This window comes from Biomphalaria glabrata, chromosome 13 (assembly GCF_947242115.1).
Source record: "Biomphalaria glabrata chromosome 13, xgBioGlab47.1, whole genome shotgun sequence".
Classification (NCBI taxonomy): domain Eukaryota; kingdom Metazoa; phylum Mollusca; class Gastropoda; family Planorbidae; genus Biomphalaria; species Biomphalaria glabrata.
The window spans coordinates 28,449,632-28,474,259 of record NC_074723.1 but is presented as its reverse complement, the minus strand read 5'-3'; the positions used below and the strand labels follow the sequence as shown (position 1 = coordinate 28,474,259).

The 24,628-nt window shown below is 37.3% G+C and overlaps 1 protein-coding gene across 1 annotated transcript; it reads left to right on the top strand.

Annotated features, from left to right (window-relative positions):
• Window positions 1–28: 28 nt before the first annotated feature.
• Window positions 29–20,251, top strand: LOC106069510 (DDB1- and CUL4-associated factor 17-like). Its single transcript, XM_013229184.2, has 15 exons — window positions 29–242; window positions 1,958–2,019; window positions 2,972–3,013; window positions 3,205–3,292; window positions 3,499–3,638; window positions 3,864–3,936; window positions 5,512–5,601; window positions 5,741–5,848; window positions 9,055–9,151; window positions 10,477–10,613; window positions 12,557–12,663; window positions 12,788–12,872; window positions 17,035–17,115; window positions 17,854–18,018; window positions 19,401–20,251. The coding sequence occupies exons 1-15, from the start codon at window positions 105–107 to the stop codon at window positions 19,578–19,580; spliced, it is 1,593 nt and encodes a 530-aa protein (XP_013084638.2). The 5' UTR covers window positions 29–104; the 3' UTR covers window positions 19,581–20,251.
• The last annotated feature ends 4,377 nt before the right edge of the window (window positions 20,252–24,628 follow it).

Genomic DNA, 24,628 nt, shown 5'->3' with positions numbered 1-24,628 from the left:
CTCCTACAAATAAGAGTAGTGTCCCTTGTAAATAACAACGGTGATGTAAATATTGCTCTTATTCAAACAAAGCTGAGATAAAAAATGATAGATTTAAAATAAAAATGCCATTACTTAGGATTTATAAGACATCATCTTTGGACAAAAGATGCAATATTTATTGTCATCTAATTGCTAAAGAATATTGCACGAAGTCGAGCCATCGACGCATTCATTATATTCTTGGTACTCTAATAATTCGAGTATGTAACTTTTAATTTTATCATTATTTTTATGTAAAAAAAAAATTATAAAAAATGTTATTTTTTTATATTTATTGCTATTAATGTTATAATATTGTTATCAAATAAAAATGTTATCCTCCTGTTATTAAATATTAGTAAGTTTACTTAACTGGCTTACTTGCCTTAATTAACTTATTTAAAAAGCCCGCCTTAGTCTACTCTTAGTCTTAGGATTAAAAGTTATTTAGTAAAGTGTTAATAAGTCTTCAAGACTTAATTTTAAGTCAAGTTAAGTCAAGTAAATCTAAAGTTTCAATACTGTCAATATGTGAATAGATTTACACTGGCATGCCTCACATGGTAGTCATTAAAATGAATGACAAATTTATCACTTAAAGAAGATAAAACAGAAAGATTTAAAAACTCTAGTCTTCACCTGGATTCGAACCCGAAACCCTCGGTTTAGAAGCCAAGCACTTTACCACTCAGCCATCGCATCTCCGCAAACTTTGACATTAATTTACGCTAAATTTTTATGCTTTTTTTTTAGAAAAAATGGTTTAAAAAAACAAACAATTTTGACCTTAATTTATGCACATTTTTTTCATGGAAAATTGATAAATAAGACTATAGATAGATCGTTTAAGATAGAAAATTTGCAGTGCCATTTCATTGGTTTCATTCAAAACAAATAATACTTTTTTTAAAAAGAAAGTTTTTGAGAGAAATAGCGTCAGTTATTTGAATCAGTCATGTAATTAATTTTTAATAGATTTAGAGTAACAATAATAAATTTGTGCAATTGGAAATATTTTTGTTAATTCTTTTTGATAGTGCAACTTTCATGCTTATAGCATGCTCAATGCGCTATGGTGCAATCACTTTTTAGGACCAGTTTGGGTGAGGCGAGGGATAAAATTTTAGTTTTCTAAGTTTTAATTCTAGTATACTAGAGTCTAGGTCTAGATCTAACTATGACATAAGACAAAGCCTCCAGAATTGTCAGTATCCTTTACTTTGTTTGTGTTGCTTATACTTTATTTTCTTATAGAAGACTTCTTCAAGATGACTAAAAATAGGTACAACAGACACTGTACCTGCCCGGACAAAGCCCTCAGATGTCTTGGGTCTAATTATATGCTTGGCTCTTGTGTTTCTTGACTTTGTCTTGGCTTGCTAGGGGTTCTTCAATACTCAATTACAATTACTTAATACTTGCTTAGTTACTCACAAAAGAACAATTACTACTAGGTACACTGAAACTCCAACTATAGATATCCATTGAAATACGAATAATACTTTAATATTCAATAAGCACATAATGATATCAACTCTCAAATATTATTTAACACACAAAACACCAGTCCAGGAAGCGACTATCCAACCTTCCTGGACCAGGAGCAAGACCTTACTAACTCAACACACTCTCTCGCACATTCAATGAAGACTAAATCATTCAGTTCATAACACGTGCAACACTTCGCATTCATAACAAGGGGATATAACAATATATCAAACTAACATTCATTCTCGCCATACCTCCCACTGACATATAAGGTTGAATTTGCTTTAACTTTACCTAGTCTTGAAGGCATTTTACGTTTTGTATTAAAATTGTGCAGAATATAAAGTAAATATATAAATATAGTTCTAAGAGCTGTTTAGCATTATTTATTATTTTATTTATTTCATATTATCAATATTGCCTAGTTAAAAGAATTTAATTTTTACAGTGTGACTACACATTTGCACAAATTTGGCACAAGGAATCTAAAAAACACATTGCTTGTGATGGGTAAGAAAAAAAAACAAATTAGTATATATCTAACTTTATGTTTAGTTACATTTAAAAAAGACTTAATTAATTGCCCAGTCTGAAATGTGGGGTTAGTTTATTGTTATGACCTTGGGACAACCAGTGAGATATTAAAATGATGATGAAATGATTTTAAATACACAGCAATCATTAGGTCAAAGGTTCACCCACACAGTTTATAAGTGCTGCCACTATCATGCAATGCTATCAGTTCCACATCAGCTTAATATTATTAGTGATTTCCTTTAGCAGTTTTCACTTACTATCTCTGCCTCAGAAGTTTGATACAAGTCTCAGGAGCTGCAGCTACTACCACAGTGTCATTAACAGGAACATCTTGGACTCCCTGGGCATGACTTTGGCAACCACAGCACCACTTCTGTACCATAGATGAACTTTTTTATTGGCAGTTCAGAACCGTTACCTTTACACTGTTGTCTATGTTGTTCTCTACTAAGTGGAAACAACTCTTATCTGTCTTCAGTCTTGGGCAGAAATAGTTAACTCTGTCAACATAAAGTTCTAGCGCTGCTTTGTAAGGAGTGATTCACTATTGGTAGGGGTGTGCATAACAGGCTAAGAACATTATGATAAAATATTGACATTATTTTATGTATTTATCAGGTATCAGAATTATATCCTAAAGATATCCTAATATGTGGCATTAGAATTATCAATTAACATTTTAATGTCTATTAGAATTTCTTGTGTTAAAAAATGTATTTTGTTCCCTAGTTCTGCTTACAAAATAAATACTAGATTGAAAAAACTATTTTGAAAGAACATTATATTTATTATATTTATTCTTGCACCAATAAGCTGCCATTGCACTTTCTGATCTTGAAATGGTTTAAAAAATAATGTAAGCTAAATAGTTTAATCAATATTTTCTGTTGACTAAATTTTATCTGGCTTTATTTTCCTTTTGCAGAAAATTTGCTTTTTTTGACAATTATGAGAAGTGCATAAGCTGGTAAGAAAAATAAAATTTATTTTAAACTCCTGTACTCTGTGCACATTATGATCTATGGGCTGATAGATGGGAAAAGAAAGAGAATATATTTATAAACAATATTTAATTATATATAATACTTTGTAGAAAACATTTTTATAAGAAATCATGGTATTATTAATAATTTATAATGTATGTTCAATGTATTTCAGTATCCATCCTGGCAACTCCCCATTATTTGTTATTCAAAAGCCAAGACCTGGTAAAATAGAAGATGGACTCATCATGGAAGGATTGCCAGTTAGTATTTTATCAATTTTTAATGGAAGTTGTCAGATTTAATATGCAAAATATACCTTTACATATATGAATAATAATACTATTATACAAAATCGCCTTCTTTTTTGAGGAAATGTCTGTAATTTAAAAGATAGTTTATGATGCTTTTAAATCATTGGAAAATAAATATGAATCTAATTAATTTTTGTATTTTTTTTTTTGAATAGGAAACAGTTGACTTGCCACATCAAGGTTACAAAGGTTGCCTTTTTGCAATCAATTCTGATAACTTTTTGTTTCGTGTTGACCTTGAGAGTGGCCAGGTTCTAGAAGAAGTTTATCTTGGAGATAGTTCTGTGAAATTTAGGTAGGTCACCTCTGTTTATATTGAGTGACTGGTGCCCTTGTAAAGATTTCTCAAATTAATTATTCAGATGTAGCAATTTTTCTATGTATTATAACTACAATGTTTATTTTGTTTTTGTGTGTTTTGACAACTCTAGAGTATTGAGAGACAACTCTTAGAGTATTGAGAGACAACTCTAGAGTATTGAGAGACAACTCTAGTGAAGATAGTATTTTTGTGTTTCAGGAGGCTACAGTGGAATACAATAGATGAGAGTTTCATTGTCTGCTCTACAAAGAAATGTCAACAGATCAATGGGGTAAGTAGATAGGGTAACCCAGATAGTATACTACAAAACACTACTTTCAGTGGCTCAATTCACACAGTAGAAGATGGCCAATATTGTATTTATTAACAAATAAATGCTTACACATTTCCTAATATTCTTTACCAATGGTGATATAACAACAGTAGAAGTTAATTTAGAGTTTAGGGAATTCATAATGATATTTACAAGTCAGTCCAATTTACAATTTAAACAATACCAATCCAACAAAACAAGCAAAATATAAAAAATCTTAAAAAAACAAAAAAACAAAGCTTATGTAAAGGGGAATAACTGCATTGAAAAGTATATCACTAATGTACAAGTTATTTTCATTATTTGATATTAAAATAATTAATTACCAATAATTAATTGACTGATTGAGTATTTTTGTTGATTGATTCATGTTTTGTTACATACAATAAATAACTGTTTAAAGTTTCAACTTGATTGGAGAATACATGAGGGAGAAATGGTATTAACAATTATTTAAAGGGACTAAACCCAACAAATTTAAACAAAATCTGTGAATATTGAAGTATTAGTCTCCCTTGCTGGTATCAAACAAAATAATTAATTACTAGTAATTAATTATGTAATTAGTTACTTTTTTTTTATTGAATCATGTCTTGTTAATGCCAAGTTTCAACTTGATCTGAGATTGAGTGTGAAAGAAATAACCTATACACACTTTTTACCAGACAGACAAAGAGACAGAGTGAGTTAATATAAGTTTTGTAAAAATTGTTTCAATTCTAGATTTTTGCTATAGATTTTTTTAACTGTTTAGCACTTGCTATGGGGATCTGGTAGCTAAGTGGTAACTCGCTTGGCTTCTGAACTGAAAGGTCTCAGGCTCAAATCTCCTTGGGTATTTTGAACTTCAGTATTTCTAGGACATAGAAGAAAGCACCTGGTTGCAGGCGGGTTCAGAATGAGACAGCTGGAGATTTCTTACAAAGGCCATGGGATACACATTTGAGAGCAAAAGAAAATCTAAATTGACCAATGACAGACAATAGTAATGTCTGTGCTGGATATGGCAAAATATGTAGGTCGCAACTGGTGCTGCATAGCCACATGAAAAACTTAACTCATCATTAATCTTCAGAATTGAAGACAAGCCTTATATTTCTATGACACAGCTGAGTCCACCCAACTCTAATAAGTATCCGACATTAGTAGGGGATAGTTAATCTATTGGTCATTGTGCTGGCCACATGACACCCTAGGTAACAGTATGCCATAGAAACAGATGACCTTTACATCCTATACTTTGTAGATATATTGCAAAGTCTGATAAGGGTACTTTAGCACTTCCTACCTACAGGAAATGAAATGTCTTGCTATATGGCTACATTTCTGACAAAATGTGGGATGAGTGGCAATTTGGAATCTGAGAATTTCTCAAGCCTTCATTGTATTGGCTGCGCTAATAAAAGTATCACAGAAACACTATCATGAAGCAGTCCTCACCCACCCCCCCCCCTTTCCCATTCACTGAAATATCATAATTAGAACAATCTGTACTAACTGGTGTGCTCTTGTTTGTTTTTAAAAAATTTTTAGAGAGCTCCTGAGTCTGGAGACATTATGCAGCTAGTTGTTTTGTCTTGCATGCCTTTGGAATTCATCTGTAAATTTTCCATTACAAAGAAGGTGAGAATTAATAAGATAAGATAATGAAAAGTAAAATACTTTTGACATATAACAATATGTTGTTATATCTTTATTTTTTTTTGGTTTTGAACATTACTAAAGACTTCACTATTCATTTGTTAAAAATTTTTGTTATCAGATATTTGGCAAAAGTACCTGCGATGCCACCATCTTTTTGAATATACTAGTTGTCATGCATACTTCCAGCTATGTGTGTATGTACAGTTTAGAAAGGATCATAAAGCAAGTAATTAACTAACTATCTTCTACTTTAAATGTTTTTAAAACATTGGTACCTTGGTTCTCAATTATAGTCATTCCAGTATAGAACTGACACTGAAACAATTTTTGTTCCGAACCAGTATTGGCTAATTTAATAGTTCAGTATTTAGTCTCATTGTCTTCTTTATTTCCTTCTGTTCACTAATGACTTTCTATGACCCATGATTAAAAATTAAAATTGATTAATTAATATTGTTATAAACCTGGTGGTGGCACAGATGGGGGTAGTGGTGTGAGTGTAGTCAGCCGACGCAAATCGCCCCAGGCCAGCGCTAGACGAGCGGTCAACCGTGACGAGTTACGCCGGTCAGCCGAGATGAGTGTCAACACGGCGGTTCGGGAAGGATCGATGGCGGTCCGAGAAGGATCGACGTCGCGAACAGAGCTCAGGAGCGTCACGAGAGTTGTAGTCATCTGACCACCTAGAAACGTCGAGCGGCGTTCTGTCCGGTTCGAGAAGGCCAGTAGGGACCCTATATAAGAGAGGAGGTGTCGCAGTCAAGACAGTCGAGAAAAGGGGCTCAATACAGCAAGGTTCACGGCAGGGGTTCAGAGCCCGGTTCACTACAGTCCAGTCGACTACAGCACAGTTCAGCGGTGTGGTTCTGTACGGAGCATTACGACGGTTCAGTGCGGAGTACTGTCAAGTACAGTTGAGACGGGTGGCGTCTTGATCTTGGTCTGCGATCGAGTCCGACACAACGAGCCTAGTGTGTGAAGTCAGTCCTGAACTGTTGAACCCAGTGCAAGCCCGGAACGAGACGGAGAGGCCAGTGCAAGAGTTGATACTGCGGAACGGTGATATCGGAGAGATATTTGTACAGTGTACGTGTTGCCAATTGTACAGTATTGGCTGTTATTTATTCAACTATTAAAGTGTTACGTTACTTTGAAGCCCTGAGTTGTCAAGTTCTTTAAGTTGGTGGTTTATGGTGCAGTTTGCAAAGAGCCTGGATAGTGAGATTCGTAACACTGGTGTCAGAAGTGGGATCGGATCGGAATCGGATTGGATCGGATCTACTATGGCTCGTCTGAAACTGCTGTACGAACTTGAATTCAGAGAACTGAAGCAAGAACTCCGTGATCGAAATCTGAAAACGAGCGGAAATAAAGAAACCTTACAAGCACGCCTCCGAGATGAAATTTTGGAAGAAAAAGAAGATCCGGACACATATCTTTTTGAAGTCGAACCTAACTTGCTGGAACAGATCAATTCCAAGATAGATGCCATGAACACCAAGATAGCCGCTATGAACCAACGCATACCTGCTGTGGAGGAGAGAATCATCAACTCAGACGTTCGTTCAGATGCTAAATCCAGAGAGAGGAGCCTTGGTGGTGATCATGAGGACCCATTGAAACCTGACGAAGCCGTTGAGAGACATATGCAAGTCGAGAGATACCAGCCAGGTCCGAACCTAACAGACGTTGGTCCAGCTGCCAAGACTGGAGAGGAAAGTCCTGAAGGTGGTAAAGAGAATCCAAGGCAGTCTGACGTTGACGTTGATGGACATTTGAAAGACGAAAGTCATCGACAGGGTCTGAAACCAACAAGCGATTGGCCCGATACTGAGACGAGAGAGAGAGGTCCTGATGGTGGTGAAGAAAGCCGAATGGAGCCTGAAGCCAAAGACGAGGGACCTTTGCACGAGGAGTGTCACCAACCTGCCCCACGAGCATGCCCTCCAGACAAGGCTGAAGATGATGACCTGTCGCACAATTCCCCGCCCTGTGGATTTGAAGCCCATCCCAGTCCTTCTTCGCAAAGCCCCATGAAGCCACCTCTTTTGCCAACGATCTTGGTATCCCCAGCCCTTACAACCTATACCTCTCCATGTGTCAAGTGTCAGTACCGACCGACAAGAGAGCGATGCAACCACAACGTCACTGCAACAAGAGGACGATCAACTGGAGGAAAAGAAGAAGGCGGCGTTTGCGTAGTCCAACGTGCATGGTGATTCTACCAAGAAATAACTGCAGCCACATGAAGACCAACTGGCGGAGAAGAAGAAGGCTACTTTTGTTGAGTGCAACATGGATGACGATGCGATCACGATGTCGATACAACCAGATGAAGGCTAACTGGAGGAGGAGAAAACGTTTTCTGAATTCAACGTGGATGGCGATGAAAGCACGACGGCGAGGCAACCAGGTCAAGGCCAACTGGAGGAAGAGGAGGAAGCGACCATTGCTGACTGCAACATGGATGGCTCCATCAAGCTCAAGAGGCAAGCCAACCGCCACCGATCGACCCCCACCTATGGCGATGAAGCTTCACAGCCAATGTCATGAGGTTGATTCTGTCCGGGACGGACAGATCTAAGGAGGGGGCAGTGTTATAAACCTGGTGGTGGCACAGATGGGGGTAGTGGTGTGAGTGTAGTCAGCCGACGCAAATCGCCCCAGGCCAGCGCTAGACGAGCGGTCAACCGTGACGAGTTACGCCGGTCAGCCGAGACGAGTGTCAACACGGCGGTTCGGGAAGGATCGACGGCGGTCCGAGAAGGATCGACGTTGCGAACAGAGCTCAGGAGCGTCACGAAGAAAAAGTAAAGATATGCACAATGCCTTTTAAATGTAAGCTGAATCAAACTGACAGCATCAGTACATGAACTTGACCGGCATCGGCTAGTTTGCCCTTGGGTGTTATAGTTGGAAGGGTCTGTTTGGATTTAGAGAAATTTTGGTCTCATTTACAGAGGTATCACTGTATATAGTTTTAATGATTAACATCCTTTATTAATTTCATTTATTTGTTCAAAAATAGAAATTACAATTTTCATGTGTATTTTTTTTTTATTTTTCATTTTATTTTATTTTATTTACTTAATTTGTATTTTTTATGAGAGATGTAATTAATGTTCACTAACTGCTTATCTTGGCTTGGTGTGGTTCTTTGAAACATTGAGTTTCATGTGTTTGTCTTTGTGTATGAAATATAGTGTACTTGTTTTAATTTATTTATTTGGTTATGTTTATTTATTTGTTTATGCTTATTTATTTAAAACATTTAGTTTAATTACTAACACTTTAATTCTAGTTTCTTGTTAACATTTCTCACTATTTACTTGTTAACAAATGTTATTTCCCTTTAGAAAAATAAACTTTGTATTTTAGTGTCAACTTGGAATTTGTGTTTAGAGTTGACTAAAAATATCAATGTATTTTCAGTCTCTGACTCATCAACAAAAACTATACACAAAACTACAAGATGGATCTTCTTATGGGCTATACCCATCAGCTTTGACACAGAATATTGAGATATCAGGTAACATAAACAGGTTGGTCTAACATATTTACAATAAACATTGCACCAGTAGCTTACATTGTGTAAGTATGAAGGTCAGAGCAAGATATACATCTTGATATGCAATAGGCCAGGTATTTTTGATATGCAATAGGCCATGTATTTTTAATATGCAATAGGCCAAGTATTTTTGATATGCATTAGGCCAAGTATTTTTGATATGCAAAATATGTGGGAAGCGTGGTGGAGAGGCCAAGTGCGCTTGAACTTGGCTTGGCTTGGCTACCTAGAAGGGGGCTCAAGGCTCAACACCCGACTCTGGCAAAGTTTTGTTTACTGAGCGCCTAAAGGCAGCACGGAAAACTAACTCCTTGATACCCCCTCCCCCCACTGGTCCACAAAAAAGATTGGACCAAAAGCGCTCTGAGCATGCTATAAGCATGAAAGTAGCGCTATATAAAAGCTATAATAATAATGCAATAGGCCAGGTATTTTTGATATGCATTAGGGCAGGTATTTTACATTGATGTTCTGGATATCTATAGTCAGTATCATAGGTGCCCTATCAAGTCTTTAGGCCATATCTTTTTCTAAACTACCTGTATATAAAGATCTGGAGATGAAAGACACAGGAGAATGTAGGAATGTGTTGAAGCAGGCCAGAGTCCTCCATGGGCTGTAGCACCACTGGGATGGATGGATGATATATAAAGACCTGAAGGCAGTATCAACAATATGAATGAATAATGAACTATTATTTTGAATATATATGCATATTTTACACTGCTACTCATCAATAACATCTAGAGGAAGATAAATTTTCATCTGATGTATTTCTTAGTATTCTGTTTTGCAGTGTTATTATGTGTTTATATACAAACTTTTAAATTGATCTTTTTTTTTACTTTTTCTTAACCTTTGTTTAGCAAGTTTTTAAGATAGGCTCTGTCTGATTTTGTTTTTTTAAATGTAGTACATCCTCAGGTTCTTGTCTGATTTTATGTTTTTATTACTGTAGTACATCCTCAGGTTCTTGTCTGATTTTATGTTTTTATTACTGTAGTACATCCTCAGGTTCTTGTCTGATTTGATTTTTATTTAAATGTACTATATCCTCTTTAAACTAAAGAATAACAAATATTGGGATTTTTACTGTCTGCCACTCCATTTATGTTTTACTGTAACAAGTAATAATGCACTTGCAAGAGCAATCACAACTGTGTCAGGCTCCCGTTGTTAGGTGTGTACAGGGTGAGACTTTATTTTATATTAAAGAAATATGTTGTAATCTATTACGTATATATTAAACAAATTCTGTCTATTGATATAATTTTCCAATTCAACAGAGACACCAGAATGCCTGTTTCAAGTTCGGTGCCAACAACATGATGTTATGCTTACAATGCCACCATGTTATTATGTTATGTGTCCTTATGGCAAAAACCGAGGTTATGAATGTTGGTCTTTCAAAACTCACCAAAAGGTAATACTGAAACTTCTCAATTTTTTTTTTAATTATGTAATTTCAAACAATTTTAGATTCTATGTATACAGTATATACTTAACATTTCATAAATAGTCCTAGACACTAAAATCAGACTGATGCTGTCCCTGGTCATGGCCACATTATTATATGCTTGCGAATCTTGAACACTGATTACAGAACAAGAGAGGAGGATCCTAGCAATGGAATCAAGATGGTACAGAAAGATGCTAGGTATCACATTTCATGACTGCATCACAAACAAAGAGATTAGAAACAGGATTAATATAGAAATTGGACCCCATGACGACCTGCTAACAACTGTCAAAAATTGCATTGTCCCCAAGGCTAGCAAAGACCGTCCTTCGGGTAACAGCAACAGGAAAAAATAGAAAAGGCAGGCAGCTTAAGGGAATAGATGGGCCTGTCATTGAAAGAGATTCTATCCAGATGAGAGAAAGAAAGAAATGGAGAAAGACAATCAACAGATCTAGTTTGATGCTCAGTGGTTCAACAGCAAAGTTCAACAGACAAAACAAAGGTTCAATAGACAAAGGTTCAACAGACAAAGGTTTAACAGACAAAGGTTCAACAGACAAAGGTTCAACAGACAAAGGTTCAACAAACAGACAAAGGTTCAACAGACAAAGGTTCAACAGCCAAAGGTTCAACAAACAAAGGTTCAACAGGCAAAGGTTCAACAGACTAAGGTTCAACAGACAAAGGTTCAACAAACAAAAATTCAACAGGCAAAGGTTCAACAGGCAAAGGTTCAACAAACAAAGGTTCAACAGGCAAAGGTTCAACAGGCAAAGGTTCAACAAACAAAGGTTCAACAGGCAAAGGTTCACAGACAAAGGTTCAACAGACAAAGGTTCAACAAACAAAGGGATAGGTGAAGACATATTTATTATTTAAAAAAACAAAAAATTGGGCTATTAAATAGTTTTTCTTAAATGCATTTTCTTTAAGTGTTACAAAGGAATAATGAATTTTAACATGGAGTTGCATGATGTTAACATACTAAAAATATGTAGCCTACCCTCCTTTCTAGGAAAAATATGTACATTAAGTCAAGGTACCCTTGCAGACTATGGGATCTGTGGGGCATATGGTATAAAGCTCATCTGTTTCCATTTCAGTTAATGGGGATGTCATTTGGCAAGTACAGTGGCCAAATGTCTATACTTCCCCAATGTTTGTTAGCTACCCATTAGAGTTGGGTGGAATCTCAAAGCTCATAAGCCCTGGTCTATTTAGGATGGAACTTGAGATGCTTTACCACTCACTACCATGCTTCACAAGACAAATGTGTAGAGCTTTGATAAACTTGTTATCACCATTTCAGTTGTTATCACCATTTTCTTAACTGAAACTGAAGATTTGCCCCATGTCAACTCATGCCCTAAATAAGGTGATGTAAAGGAATGTTTGTTAACACACTGCACTATATAAGAAAAATTTACCTTTGTCAAATTTATTTCTTATGTTATAAATTGCAGACATTCCATTAATCATCACATGCATAAAGAAAAAAACAAATTTGTCTGCTTAATGCCTAATCATTTTGAACTTTTGATCATATTATAAAGCATTAAAGTTCCATTCCTATTCCCCACACTACAGATTACTGAGAAATTTTAAGTAAAAGAAAGTTGTCTTCAAGACTTACTGGGTCATTTGGACTAATAAATTTTGTATATTATTAGCACACATAATTTTTACTGGATCAAAAGTGTCAACTAAATTATTTTGTGGAATTAAATATACAAGTCACCAGCTGCATCATTAACTTAAAAAATTTTCTAGCCAAGGCAAATTCTCTTCTCTTGGCTTTGCTCGTCCAAAATATGCCCTAGTTCGTCTAGTGACCAGTCAATGAAATTACGTCAGGGAAATATATTGGTTGAAATAATCTTGAACTGTTCTCTAATTGACTCAAGGTTGTTGGTGGCTACATTAAGCCTGAAGAAGATGAACAGAATGACAGGATCTCACTTCATGCTGATGACTCTGGTAGAATACTTCACATGAAAAATGAAGAACTCAGGTTGGGGTACAATGTAAATGTTTATATATCTACAGATATCTTAGGTCATAATTAATATTTCTCTTTTGTGCTCTCTAATTCTGTAATTAAGAAAACAAATTTAAAAATGAAATCTCTATTTTAGAGTTTTAAAGCTAGTTGAGATGTCAGATGGAAAGGAAAGACAACTGGTTGATGACTTTGTGATTAAATGCCATGAACAATCAAAGGTGTTTAGAATTTTGAATCCATTTATCTTAATATTGCTTTTTAACATACTGGATTATTTAAGCTTATTAAAAAATAATTTTTTCTTACAATTGTCTGATGGGTTTGTGCACTTCCTCATTTATTGTTGTAGAACACTTAAGACAGTTACCCAATAGCTCCTACCACAGAACAAGTTACCCAATAGCTCCTACCACAGAACAAGTTACCCAATAGCTCCTACCACAGAACAAGTTACCCAATAGCTCCTACCACAGAACAAGTTACCCAATAGCTCCTACCACAGAACAAGTTACCCAATAGCTCCTACCACAGAACAAGTTACCCAATAGCTCCTACCACAGAACAAGTTACCCAATAGCTCCTACCACAGAACAAGTTACCCAATAGCTCCTACCACAGAACAAGTTACCCAATAGCTCCTACCACAGAACAAGTTACCCAATAGCTCCTACCGCAGAACAAGTTACCCAATAGCTCCTACCACAGAACAAGTTACCCAATAGCTCCTACCACAGAACAAGTTACCCAATAGCTCCTACAGCAGAACAAGTTACCCAATAGCTCCTACCACAGAACAAGTTACCCAATAGCTCCTACCACAGAACAAGTTACCCAATAGCTCCCACTGCAGAACAAGTTACCCAATAGCTCCTACCACAGAACAAGTTACCCAATAGTTCCTACCACAGAACAAGTTACCCAATAGCTCCCACTGCAGAACAAGTTACCCAATAGCTCCTACCACAGAACAAGTTACCCAATAGTTCCTACCACAGAACAAGTTACCCAATAGCTCCTACCACAGAACAAGTTACCCAATAGCTCCTACCGCAGAACAAGTTACCCAATAGCTCCTACCACAGAACAAGTTACCCAATAGCTCCTACCACAGAACAAGTTACCCAATAGCTCCTACAGCAGAACAAGTTACCCAATAGCTCCTACCACAGAACAAGTTACCCAATAGCTCCTACCACAGAACAAGTTACCCAATAGCTCCCACTGCAGAACAAGTTACCCAATAGCTCCTACCACAGAACAAGTTACCCAATAGTTCCTACCACAGAACAAGTTACCCAATAGCTCCCACTGCAGAACAAGTTACCCAATAGCTCCTACCACAGAACAAGTTACCCAATAGTTCCTACCACAGAACAAGTTACCCAATAGCTCCTACCACAGAACAAGTTACCCAATAGCTCCCACTGCAGAACAAGTTACCCAATAGCTCCTACCACAGAACAAGTTACCCAATAGCTCCTACCACAGAACAAGTTACCCAATAGCTCCCACTGCAGAACAAGTTACCCAATAGCTCCTACCACAGAACAAGTTACCCAATAGTTCCTACCACAGAACAAGTTACCCAATAGCTCCTACCACAGAACAAGTTACCCAATAGCTCCCACTGCAGAACAAGTTAACCAATAGCTCCTACCACAGAACAAGTTACCCAATAGCTCCTACCACAGAACAAGTTACCCAATAGCTCCTACCACAGAACAAGTTACCCAATAGCTCCTACCACAGAACAAGTTACCCAATAGCTCCTACCACAGAACAAGTTACCCAATAGTTCCTACCACAGAACAAGTTACCCAATAGCTCCTACCACAGAACAAGTTACCCAATAGCTCCCACTGCAGAACAAGTTACCCAATAGCTCCTACCACAGAACAAGTTACCCAATAGTTCCTACCACAGAACAAGTTACCCAATAGCTCCTACCACAGAACAAGTTACCCAATAGCTCCTACCACAGAACAAGTTACCCAATAGCTCCTACCACAGAAAAAGTTACCCAATAGCTCCTACCGCAGAACAAGTTACCCAATAGCTCCTACCGCAGAACAAGTTACCCAATAGTTCCTACCGCAGAACAAGTTACCCAATAGCTCCTACCACAGAACAAGTTACCCAATAGCTCCCACTGCAGAACAAGTTACCCAATAGCTCCTACCGCAGAACAAGTTACCCAATAGCTCCTACCACAGAACAAGTTACCCAATAGCTCCTACCTCAGAACAAGTTACCCAATAGCTCCTACCGCAGAACAAGTTACCCAATAGTTCCTACCGCAGAACAAGTTACCCAATAGCTCCTAGCACAGAACAAGTTACCCAATAGCTCCTACCACAGAACAAGTTACTCAATAGTTCCTACCACAGAACAAGTTACCCAATAGCTCCTACCACAGAACAAGTTACCCAATAGCTCCTACCACAGAACAAGTTACCCAATAGCTCCTACCACAGAACAAGTTACCCAATAGCTCCTACCACAGAACAAGTTACCCAATAGCTCCTACCACAGAACAAGTTACCCAATAGCTCCTACCACAGAACAAGTTACCCAATAGTTCCTACCACAGAACAAGTTACCCAATAGCTCCTACCACAGAACAAGTTACCCAATAGCTCCTACTGCAGAACAAGTTACCCAATAGCTCCTACCGCAGAACAAGTTACCCAATAGCTCCTACCGCAGAACAAGTTACCCAATAGCTCCTACCACAGAACAAGTTACCCAATAGCTCCTACTGCAGAACAAGTTACCCAATAGCTCCTACCGCAGAACAAGTTACCCAATAGCTCCTACCGCAGAACAAGTTACCCAATAGCTCCTACCACAGAACAAGTTACCCAATAGCTCCCACTGCAGAACAAGTTACCCAATAGTTCCTACCACAGAACAAGTTACCCAATAGCTCCTACCACAGAACAAGTTACCCAATAGCTCCTACCACAGAACAAGTTACCCAATAGCTCCTACTGCAGAACAAGTTACCCAATAGCTCCTACCGCAGAACAAGTTACCCAATAGTTCCTACCGCAGAACAAGTTACCCAATAGCTCCTACCACAGAACAAGTTACCCAATAGCTCCCACTGCAGAACAAGTTACCCAATAGCTCCTACCGCAGAACAAGTTACCCAATAGCTCCTACCACAGAACAAGTTACCCAATAGCTCCTACCACAGAACAAGTTACCCAATAGCTCCTACCACAGAACAAGTTACCCAATAGCTCCTACCTCAGAACAAGTTACCCAATAGCTCCTACCGCAGAACAAGTTACCCAATAGCTCCTACCACAGAACAAGTTACCCAATAGTTCCTACCACAGAACAAGTTACCCAATAGCTCCTACCACAGAACAAGTTACCCAATAGCTCCTACCACAGAACAAGTTACCCAATAGCTCCTACCACAGAACAAGTTACCCAATAGTTCCTACCACAGAACAAGTTACCCAATAGCTCCTACCACAGAACAAGTTACCCAATAGCTCCTACCACAGAACAAGTTACCCAATAGCTCCTACTGCAGAACAAGTTACCCAATAGCTCCTACCGCAGAACAAGTTACCCAATAGCTCCTACCGCAGAACAAGTTACCCAATAGCTCCTACCACAGAACAAGTTACCCAATAGCTCCTACTGCAGAACAAGTTACCCAATAGCTCCTACCGCAGAACAAGTTACCCAATAGCTCCTACCGCAGAACAAGTTACCCAATAGCTCCTACCACAGAACAAGTTACCCAATAGCTCCCACTGCAGAACAAGTTACCCAATAGTTCCTACCACAGAACAAGTTACCCAATAGCTCCTACCACAGAACAAGTTACCCAATAGCTCCTACCGCAGAACAAGTTACCCAATAGCTCCTACCGCAGAACAGTGTATCTTTTACGTTGAAGTCCTGCAGCAGGATAATGTGTTGAGATGCTAGCAACTGTATTTTTAAACTTTCCTATACGAATAGCTCATCATGTCTCGTTTTGTATGAGAACTAGAGCGACTATTGGCTTTTTTATTATTATTATTTTTTTTTACATTTTACAAACAAACAGCCCCCCCCCCTCCCAAAGAAAATAAGTTTTTGGTAGCTTTTTTATATTCTAAAGGTATTTATTTTTTTGAAACTAGACATATGGTTCTCTTTCTTTAAATTGTTTATTTATTATTATTATCATTATAATTTTATTATAATTTTTTCAAAATGTTTATTTTTTAAAGAATTTTTTTATTCGGTTACCCCTCTGTTTATGGTATGGGAATGATTTTTCAAACTGGAGATAGGAGCTGTTGGGTTAATGGAAAAGAATTTTTGAAAACAATTTATTTGGTCACCACATTTAAATCTCATTGCATATTCTAGCATCAGGCTCCCATAGTTTCACAGTCTGGCAGAATCATCAAACAACGTCAAAGGGAAGGCTGCATTGACCTGCCTGAAAGGGTATGAAAATAAATATAATTACAATTGCTAGTCAAACAGTTTGGAGATGTGGCCATGTCTCAGAGTCATTAGGACTTACTAAAAACTTTGTTGTAAGAAAAAGAACTCATTATGTTGAGCTAAAGAATGATAGTCTCATTATTTATTTAGTCAACTAAGAAATAGGGTTTCTATTGTAGTGGCACTTTTTGTAGTGTAAAGGCTGGAATCTTTTTTTGTTGGTGACATAAATATAAATAAAAGTGTTAAGTTGTCCTTTTAGACTTTGCAATCTATGGGGCAGACGATGTAAAGGTCATCTGTTTCTTTGGCCAATGGTTAAAAAGGGTGTCATGTGACCAGCACAACGACCAACCCACTTTACTTTTTTCCCAACTAATGCCAGGTTGACTCTGAGCAGCCCAAAGATCCCAAAATAAAAAATCCTAGTCATCACCAGAGTTTGAACCCGGGACCTCTGGTTCGAAAACCAAGAGTTTTACAGCTACAGCGTCTCCTGACATAAGTGGGTTTGCTTTAAGATCTTGAAAGGGAAATTATGTATATGGATTTATAGTTTTTTGCAACTGTTTGTGTTTTCTATAAAAAAAAAATTTCTAATGTATCCTTATTTCTGATCCTGTTTTTTTTAATGAAAAATTATTAATAATTAATGACTACTTTTTAGAATGATTTTTAGATTATAGATCACTTTTTAAGATTAATCCATTGGATGATTAATGTTGTTTTTTTTACCAGTTAGTTCACACTATGGGCTACAGTGATGACCTTGACATGATTTTCTTACTATCCAGTGCTCAACCCTTGAGTGACTCTCAAGCCCAGCAAACTTATGTTGGTTTCTATGACAACTGGAATGGGAAACTACTCCGCCAATTTGTTCTTGAGAGAAGAGCATTTGAAGTAAATGTTTTATTTACTTGCTTGATGTTTCACTTTTGTGTGTGTGAGTATGTGTGTGTGTGTGTGTGGGGGGGTATATTTAAAGTAGTTGATACCTGTGCTTTGTTAAATTGATTATTGCTTATTTTGCCAGAATACTTTTTTTTAAATCAAATTTGAATGGAACAACTTACATAACAAATGCCTTTCCACCCCCCACTCTTCAGCCCATGAATTCTAGTCGAAGTTAAGGAAAAAAAAATGCATTAGATTTTCTTCTCCTGTGGAACAATGTAAAAGTGACACACTTTTCAACACTTAAGTCCTCCATTCCTACACAGTCTTCTTTGAACCATCAAATTCAATTTATGTACATTTATAGACGTGGTAAAAAAAAAAGTTATCCCTTTGACCTTGTGATCTATGATTGGGTAGATTATGTAAAAATCATCTGTTGAGGGTTAACAAGGTTTCATGTGGCCAGCACAATGACCAACCCCCTTTACTTTAAAAAAAATAAATTATTATAGCTTTTATATAGTGCTACTTTCATGCTTATAGCATGATTAGAGCACTATGGTCCAATCTCATTTGTGGACCAGTTTGGGGGGGGGTGTATCTGTGAGAAGGTTTTACGTGCTGCCTTTAGGTGCTCAGAAAACACAACTCTACTCGAGTTGGGTGTTGAACCTCGAGCCACCTACATGGGTAGTGGGTAGTCAACTTCAAGCGTACTTAGCCTCTCGACCACACTTCCCACTACTTTCTTAAAGTATTTCAAGTACCCATTACAGTTGGGTGAACTCAGGGCATCCAAAAAATCTTAAGTTTAAATGTCAGTCCTCACTGGGATTTGAAATCATGCACCCTTGGTTTGGAAGTCAATGCTTTACCAGTGAGCCACCAAATCCAAATGTATAGATTACAGGTACATACAAACAACTACAAAATAAACTGAATACACTATATAAGTCAGATGGAGGATGAAGTACAGCTGAACTTTGCAAAGTAAACTAGTAAAGTAACCCTCTCATGAACATCAACTATATATCAAGCAATAATACCTATTACTACTTAATTTAAATAATAAATTCACTCAGACATATGCATGACTCCCCTTTTTAAATAGAAACCTCTCAAATGGGAAGTTAACTAAAAACTTTTCATTTCTAAATATCTCCCTTTCATTCTCCAAACTTCTGTTAAAAAAAAATTTAATGTTTGTTAAACATTAGGTAACCTTCCTGTTTACACTTCTCTTGAGACACCACGTGACAATGATATTATACTAATTGTGTACATTTATCAACAATCATTACTTGCATGTTGATGTAACCTGCTTTCAAATGTAATAATAATAAATTAAACAATAACATATTTGTTCTGTTTTATCTCACATAAAGACTTTAGAGCGGTCTTTGTTCTACCAACTGGACACTATTTCTCACGTCATCAAAACCATGGACAGGAAGTTTGAGTGCAGTGTGTTTAAACTACAAGCTGTCCCTGATCTTACAGATGAATGCTGCACAAACAAAAAGGAGCAACAGTCTCCCCGACGACGTGTACAAAGCCACAGATAATATCTTGCTTTGAATTGATATGTATTGTGTAATGCTCATATGTGTTGTCTGTTGACAGATCTAGATAATATAAGACCATTGTATAAGTAACCTTTGTGTTTGCACTTCTCTTGAGACTTTAAGCAACAGACTCACTGAGGACATGTACAAAGCCACATATTATATCTTGTTATGAAATGAAATGTATTGTGCAATGCTCATGTTTGTTGTCTGTTGACAGATCTAGAAACTATAAGACACCGCATTTACATGTCAAATTTTTCCTTGTTGTTTATAGAAATTATTTTCTCTAATGGCAGCTAAATTATTGCTATTCATTTTGGTTTCTTTTCTTTAACATTTTTATGTAAACTATATTAATTAATTATTGACATACATTAGTCAGGAAAAGAGGTTTTGTGTCATTAAACTCGTGGATTAGGTCAAGAATAAAATTATTGGACAGGTTTCCAGATTGTTTGATTTTTGTCATCTACTTTGTGAGTGTTAAGGAATTATTTTTTAGCCATCTTAAATATTCATAAGTAATGGTCAGTCTCAAAATGTTCCTATTGACCACCTTGCTTTTGTCCATGGACTTTTCAAGCCAATCAATGAACTAAGTGGAAACCTTCTCTCTATAATACTATGGTGTGTTTTTAATGTAGAAGTTGAAGTTTTACTGCATGTCTAATTACTGGTCAGGAGAAAAAAATAGGAATTAAAACATTAAATAAACTAGAACTATAGAGATGAAAAATTTTTTTTTTTTAGCAAGCAGTAATTTGATAAAACATTTTGGTTCCAATAAATCATTTTACAGAGATTTAGATAAAATTATTGAGAAGACATGGAATGAATTTTGTTTTTCATTGAGGCTGCAATAGATTATGTATAGAATCATTTAATTAATTTAAGATAAAATGTTTGAATGTAATTATATTTTTATTACTAAGGTTAGGGTTAGGGTTAAAGTTGTTTGTAGGTTTTTTTATATTTAAAAATTTTGCAAACAAAATAGATTTTATTAGTGCTGTGTGTACAGGTATATATTCATCATACAACATTGACTTATAGTCAGAACCAGATTTGTAAGTGGAGGTCCTGAGCAGGATTCTCTTCAGGCTTCAATATAACTGCATTAATAGTATTAGTAAATCTAAAAGCAAGTTAAAAAAAATAGAAATAGCTTGAAAATTTAATCTCATTTCTCTTAGGCCTATAATCTTATATTGCATCATCATCCATGTTTTGTGTTCCTTGTGGAACATAAAACCTCATTAAAAACATGCAATCCTCTTGTGTTCCTTGTGGAACATAGAACATCAGTAAAAACATGCTGCCCTCTTGTGTTCCTTGTGGAACATATAGAACATCAGTAAAAACATGTCACCCTCTTGTGTTCCTTGTGGAACAAAGAACCTTAGTTAAAACACACCACCCTCCACTGTTTTTGTTAGTCTTGCTTCCCAGCTCTTTCCTGTCTTCTCAGCTTCATCTAGTACACTGTGTCGCCCTGTTCATTTTGAACTTCTGCGTCTTGTGCCTTGGGAATGCCATTCTAAGGCTTGTCTAGCTCTGTTTTTAGGCATCTTTTATTAGAGTGTGACCAATCCGTTTCCAATTTCTTATATTTAGTATGCATTTTCTAATAACAATTTTATATAGACCCTATTTGAAATGTGGAGACCAAAATGAAAGGTGAGGCCCTAGGCGGCTACACCGTCTTGTAATCTATGGTAAATCCGGCCCTAGAAATGGGCCTAGTTGATAATTTCGGCTTAAATCTAGAAGGCCTACTAGTTGTCCCTTTAAATTGGTTCTTAGGCCTATATTAATTAGCAGAGGCGCGTTGGCAACGGCTATGAATAAGCTTAAATGAGCCAAATCTAACATAATTATTTTGGCACACATTTGAAGCTGAAGGAATTTAATTACGTTGTCAAAACGAACCAAAGCCAAACTACTTAAAACAGTTGAACATAGCGTGACTTGCGAACGTTTGAACAGTCAGTGGCTGACAACAAACTTTTTTACTGATGTTGTTTACTTGGACCTGGATTGCGCAAATGTCAACCATTGTGGCAGAAATAAGAAGAAATGTTTCAAATAGACCTACACCAGGTCGCCGCCAAGAAGTGTGTGTGTTCGGGGTGGGGCGACAAGCGGAACAATAGACCGTGGCCCCAACAGAAGGGGTGCCCTTTCGTGCTTTTTGTTTTATGCATCTTGTATACTAAGTTGAAGGTTTTTGGTAGGCTATGTGAAGGTGGGGGAGAGAATAGGGGCCTAAACGTACCCATTTGTCTGGGACCCAAATATTTCTTGGTGGCGGGTCTGCCTATATAAATAAAGTACCTTTTAATGCTTAGGCGCCTCTTATTTTCTATTTAGAAAGTGTCAAACCCTGACATGAAAAACTCTGATTGCTCATCTGAAACAAAAAGTTTGACTTGAAAGCTTAAAATAAAATAAAAGTTGCTTGGTGGTGTAGACTTTGAATGGATTTCTAGTCAGCATGCTGGTTTCGAACTGCACCCTATCTCATACCACGTACGAACAACCTGTAGCCTAACAATTTCGGACTATGTTGTATAAATTCCAGATACACAATGTCCAAAGATAATTCATTTCCAGCTTGTAGATGTATGTTTTAACCGGATGCACAGATTTCAATAAATTTAAACTTGAAATGTTCTGTTATGAACAAAGGAAACAAATATTGTGACAGCAATTTTGAAGAGCCTATAATGTCGCCTTTGCATACATCTTAAGTAATCAGAAAATCAAGTATTAATCACAATTTGATGATGACAAGATGCCATTCGTGGACATGTTTTCCTGGGATCAACTTTGGAAAACTGAGCCCGTTCTGTCAATTCATAATAGATGCTTCAATACTTGCGAAATATTTTCACAGCAGACGATTGACTTTGACCATTCAGTGATCATGAGTTTAAAGAGCTTGTTCTTGCATGGGAAGACGCTGTTTTATGTGTTGTTTTCTTGGAAATGTATTTTGTCATGAGCTTAATTTAAAAAAAATTTTTTTTTTAAATTCACAAAAGAAGTAACTTTACTAATAATCCGAAGGAGCGTCCCAATTTCATAGTAGCATCCCTTTGATCAAACGGCTGAGACTCTTGGAACAGTCAACGAGGTCTGCAACGTGGGGAACAAATAGATACAATATTGAAATGGCTGCAAATAGGAGTATCTTGGGGAGAGGGAATTTCGGGTGTTTACCTTACCCCCCCCCCCCGCCTTATTCGAAATAAAATATTTACCTTATCTAATTGATGTTTTCCTACCAGTCGCTGGGCTCCTTTGATAAAGCAAATCTACGAGAATTCAAGCAATAGCCTGGGAAAAACTAAAGTAACCAATTCCAAGGGCGTATCCGAGTATATGTGGGTGAGGTTCAGCCCTTGCCAAAATATAATATTTCACACATTGATGTTATCTTACCATACGTTGGGCTCCATTAGTTTAATAATAATGATGGCAATAATGCCTTCGAGTCCCATTCAATAAAGTGCAATAAATATCAGAATAATAACATTTAATAGATATATATAGATATATATATATATAGAGAGAGAGAGAGATCTGCGGCAACCACAGAGGAATATCCCTTCTCTCTATTGCTGGGAAAATCCTCGAAAGCATCCTACTAAATCGGCTCATGCAACATCGAGGACATTGTCTAGGCCCTACTACCAGAAAGCCGTTGCGGCTTCAGAAAGGAGCGTGGAACCATTGACATGATCTTCACGGCAAGGCAGCTCCAGGAAAAATGCCAAGAACAAAATGTTGACCTCTTCTCCATATATGTCGACCTAACAAAAGCATTCGACACTGTTAACAGAGAAGGAAGATCATGTCAAAGTATGGATGTCCACAAAAATTCATATCCATGGTGAGACTATGTCATGATGGCATGAAGGCTCGTGTCAAGAAAAGTGGAGAACAATCGGAGCCCTTCGAAGTATCAAACGGGGTAAAACAAGGCTGTGTCCTAGCACCCACACTGTTCAGTATTATGTTCTCTGCTATGCTGACAGAAGCATTCACAAATAGAGATAACAACGGGATAAATATAACATACAGATTTGATGGTGGCCTTTTCAACCCGATGCGGCTTAAAGCAAAATAAAAACAGCAGTAATCAGGGACCTGCTATTTGCTGACGGCTGTGCCCTAAATGCTTGCTCTAAAAATGATCATCAGTGATTTCTCAAGAGCATGTGAAGTTCTATATTTGCCTGCTAAATGTAAAGCCTACTTGGATCCAAGCATCAAGATAAATGGACATGATATAAATGCAGTGGACAGATTCACATATCTTGGCAGCACACTTTCCAGAAACGGTAAGATCGATAATAAAATTGACCTGCGTATCGCCAAGGCCAGTGCACTCTATGGCAGGCTGTCTAAAAATATCTTGAACAGACGAGGTATCACCATAAACACCAAGCTAGGGGTCTATCGAGCCGTCATCCTCCCTACATTGCCTCAGAAACGTGGACAGTATACAGAAAACATTAAAAAAAAAAACCACTTCGACATGACCTAAGAAAAATGTTGAATCTCAAATGGCAAGAAAAAATATCAGATACTGAAGTCCTTCGAAGAGCGGGTCTGCAAAGCATCCACACTATCCAGCTGCGATGGGCAGGACATGTCTGCAGAGTGGAAGACCGCAGCATCCCTAAACGACTCCTGTATGGCCAATTAATGGAAGGAAAGCGCTCACAAGGCGGACAAAGAAAACGCTTTAGGGACACCCTCAAAGCTTCTCCGAAGGCGTTCAGCATAGACCCAGCCACCTGGGAGACAGAGCCACATGACAGAGCATCATAGTGTCGCGCTGTGAAAACTGGCGCACAAATTGCTGAGGAAAAGAGAACAGCTCTGGCAGAAGAAAGCGTCAGAGAAGAAAAGAAAGGCCAATGACATTAGCTCCAGCTGAAATAACCTGCCCTGTGCAGCCGAACATTCCGGGCTCACATAGGTCTCTTCAGCCACATGAGGAGGCACAAAACCCTCAGCCCCCTGGATGACAAAAG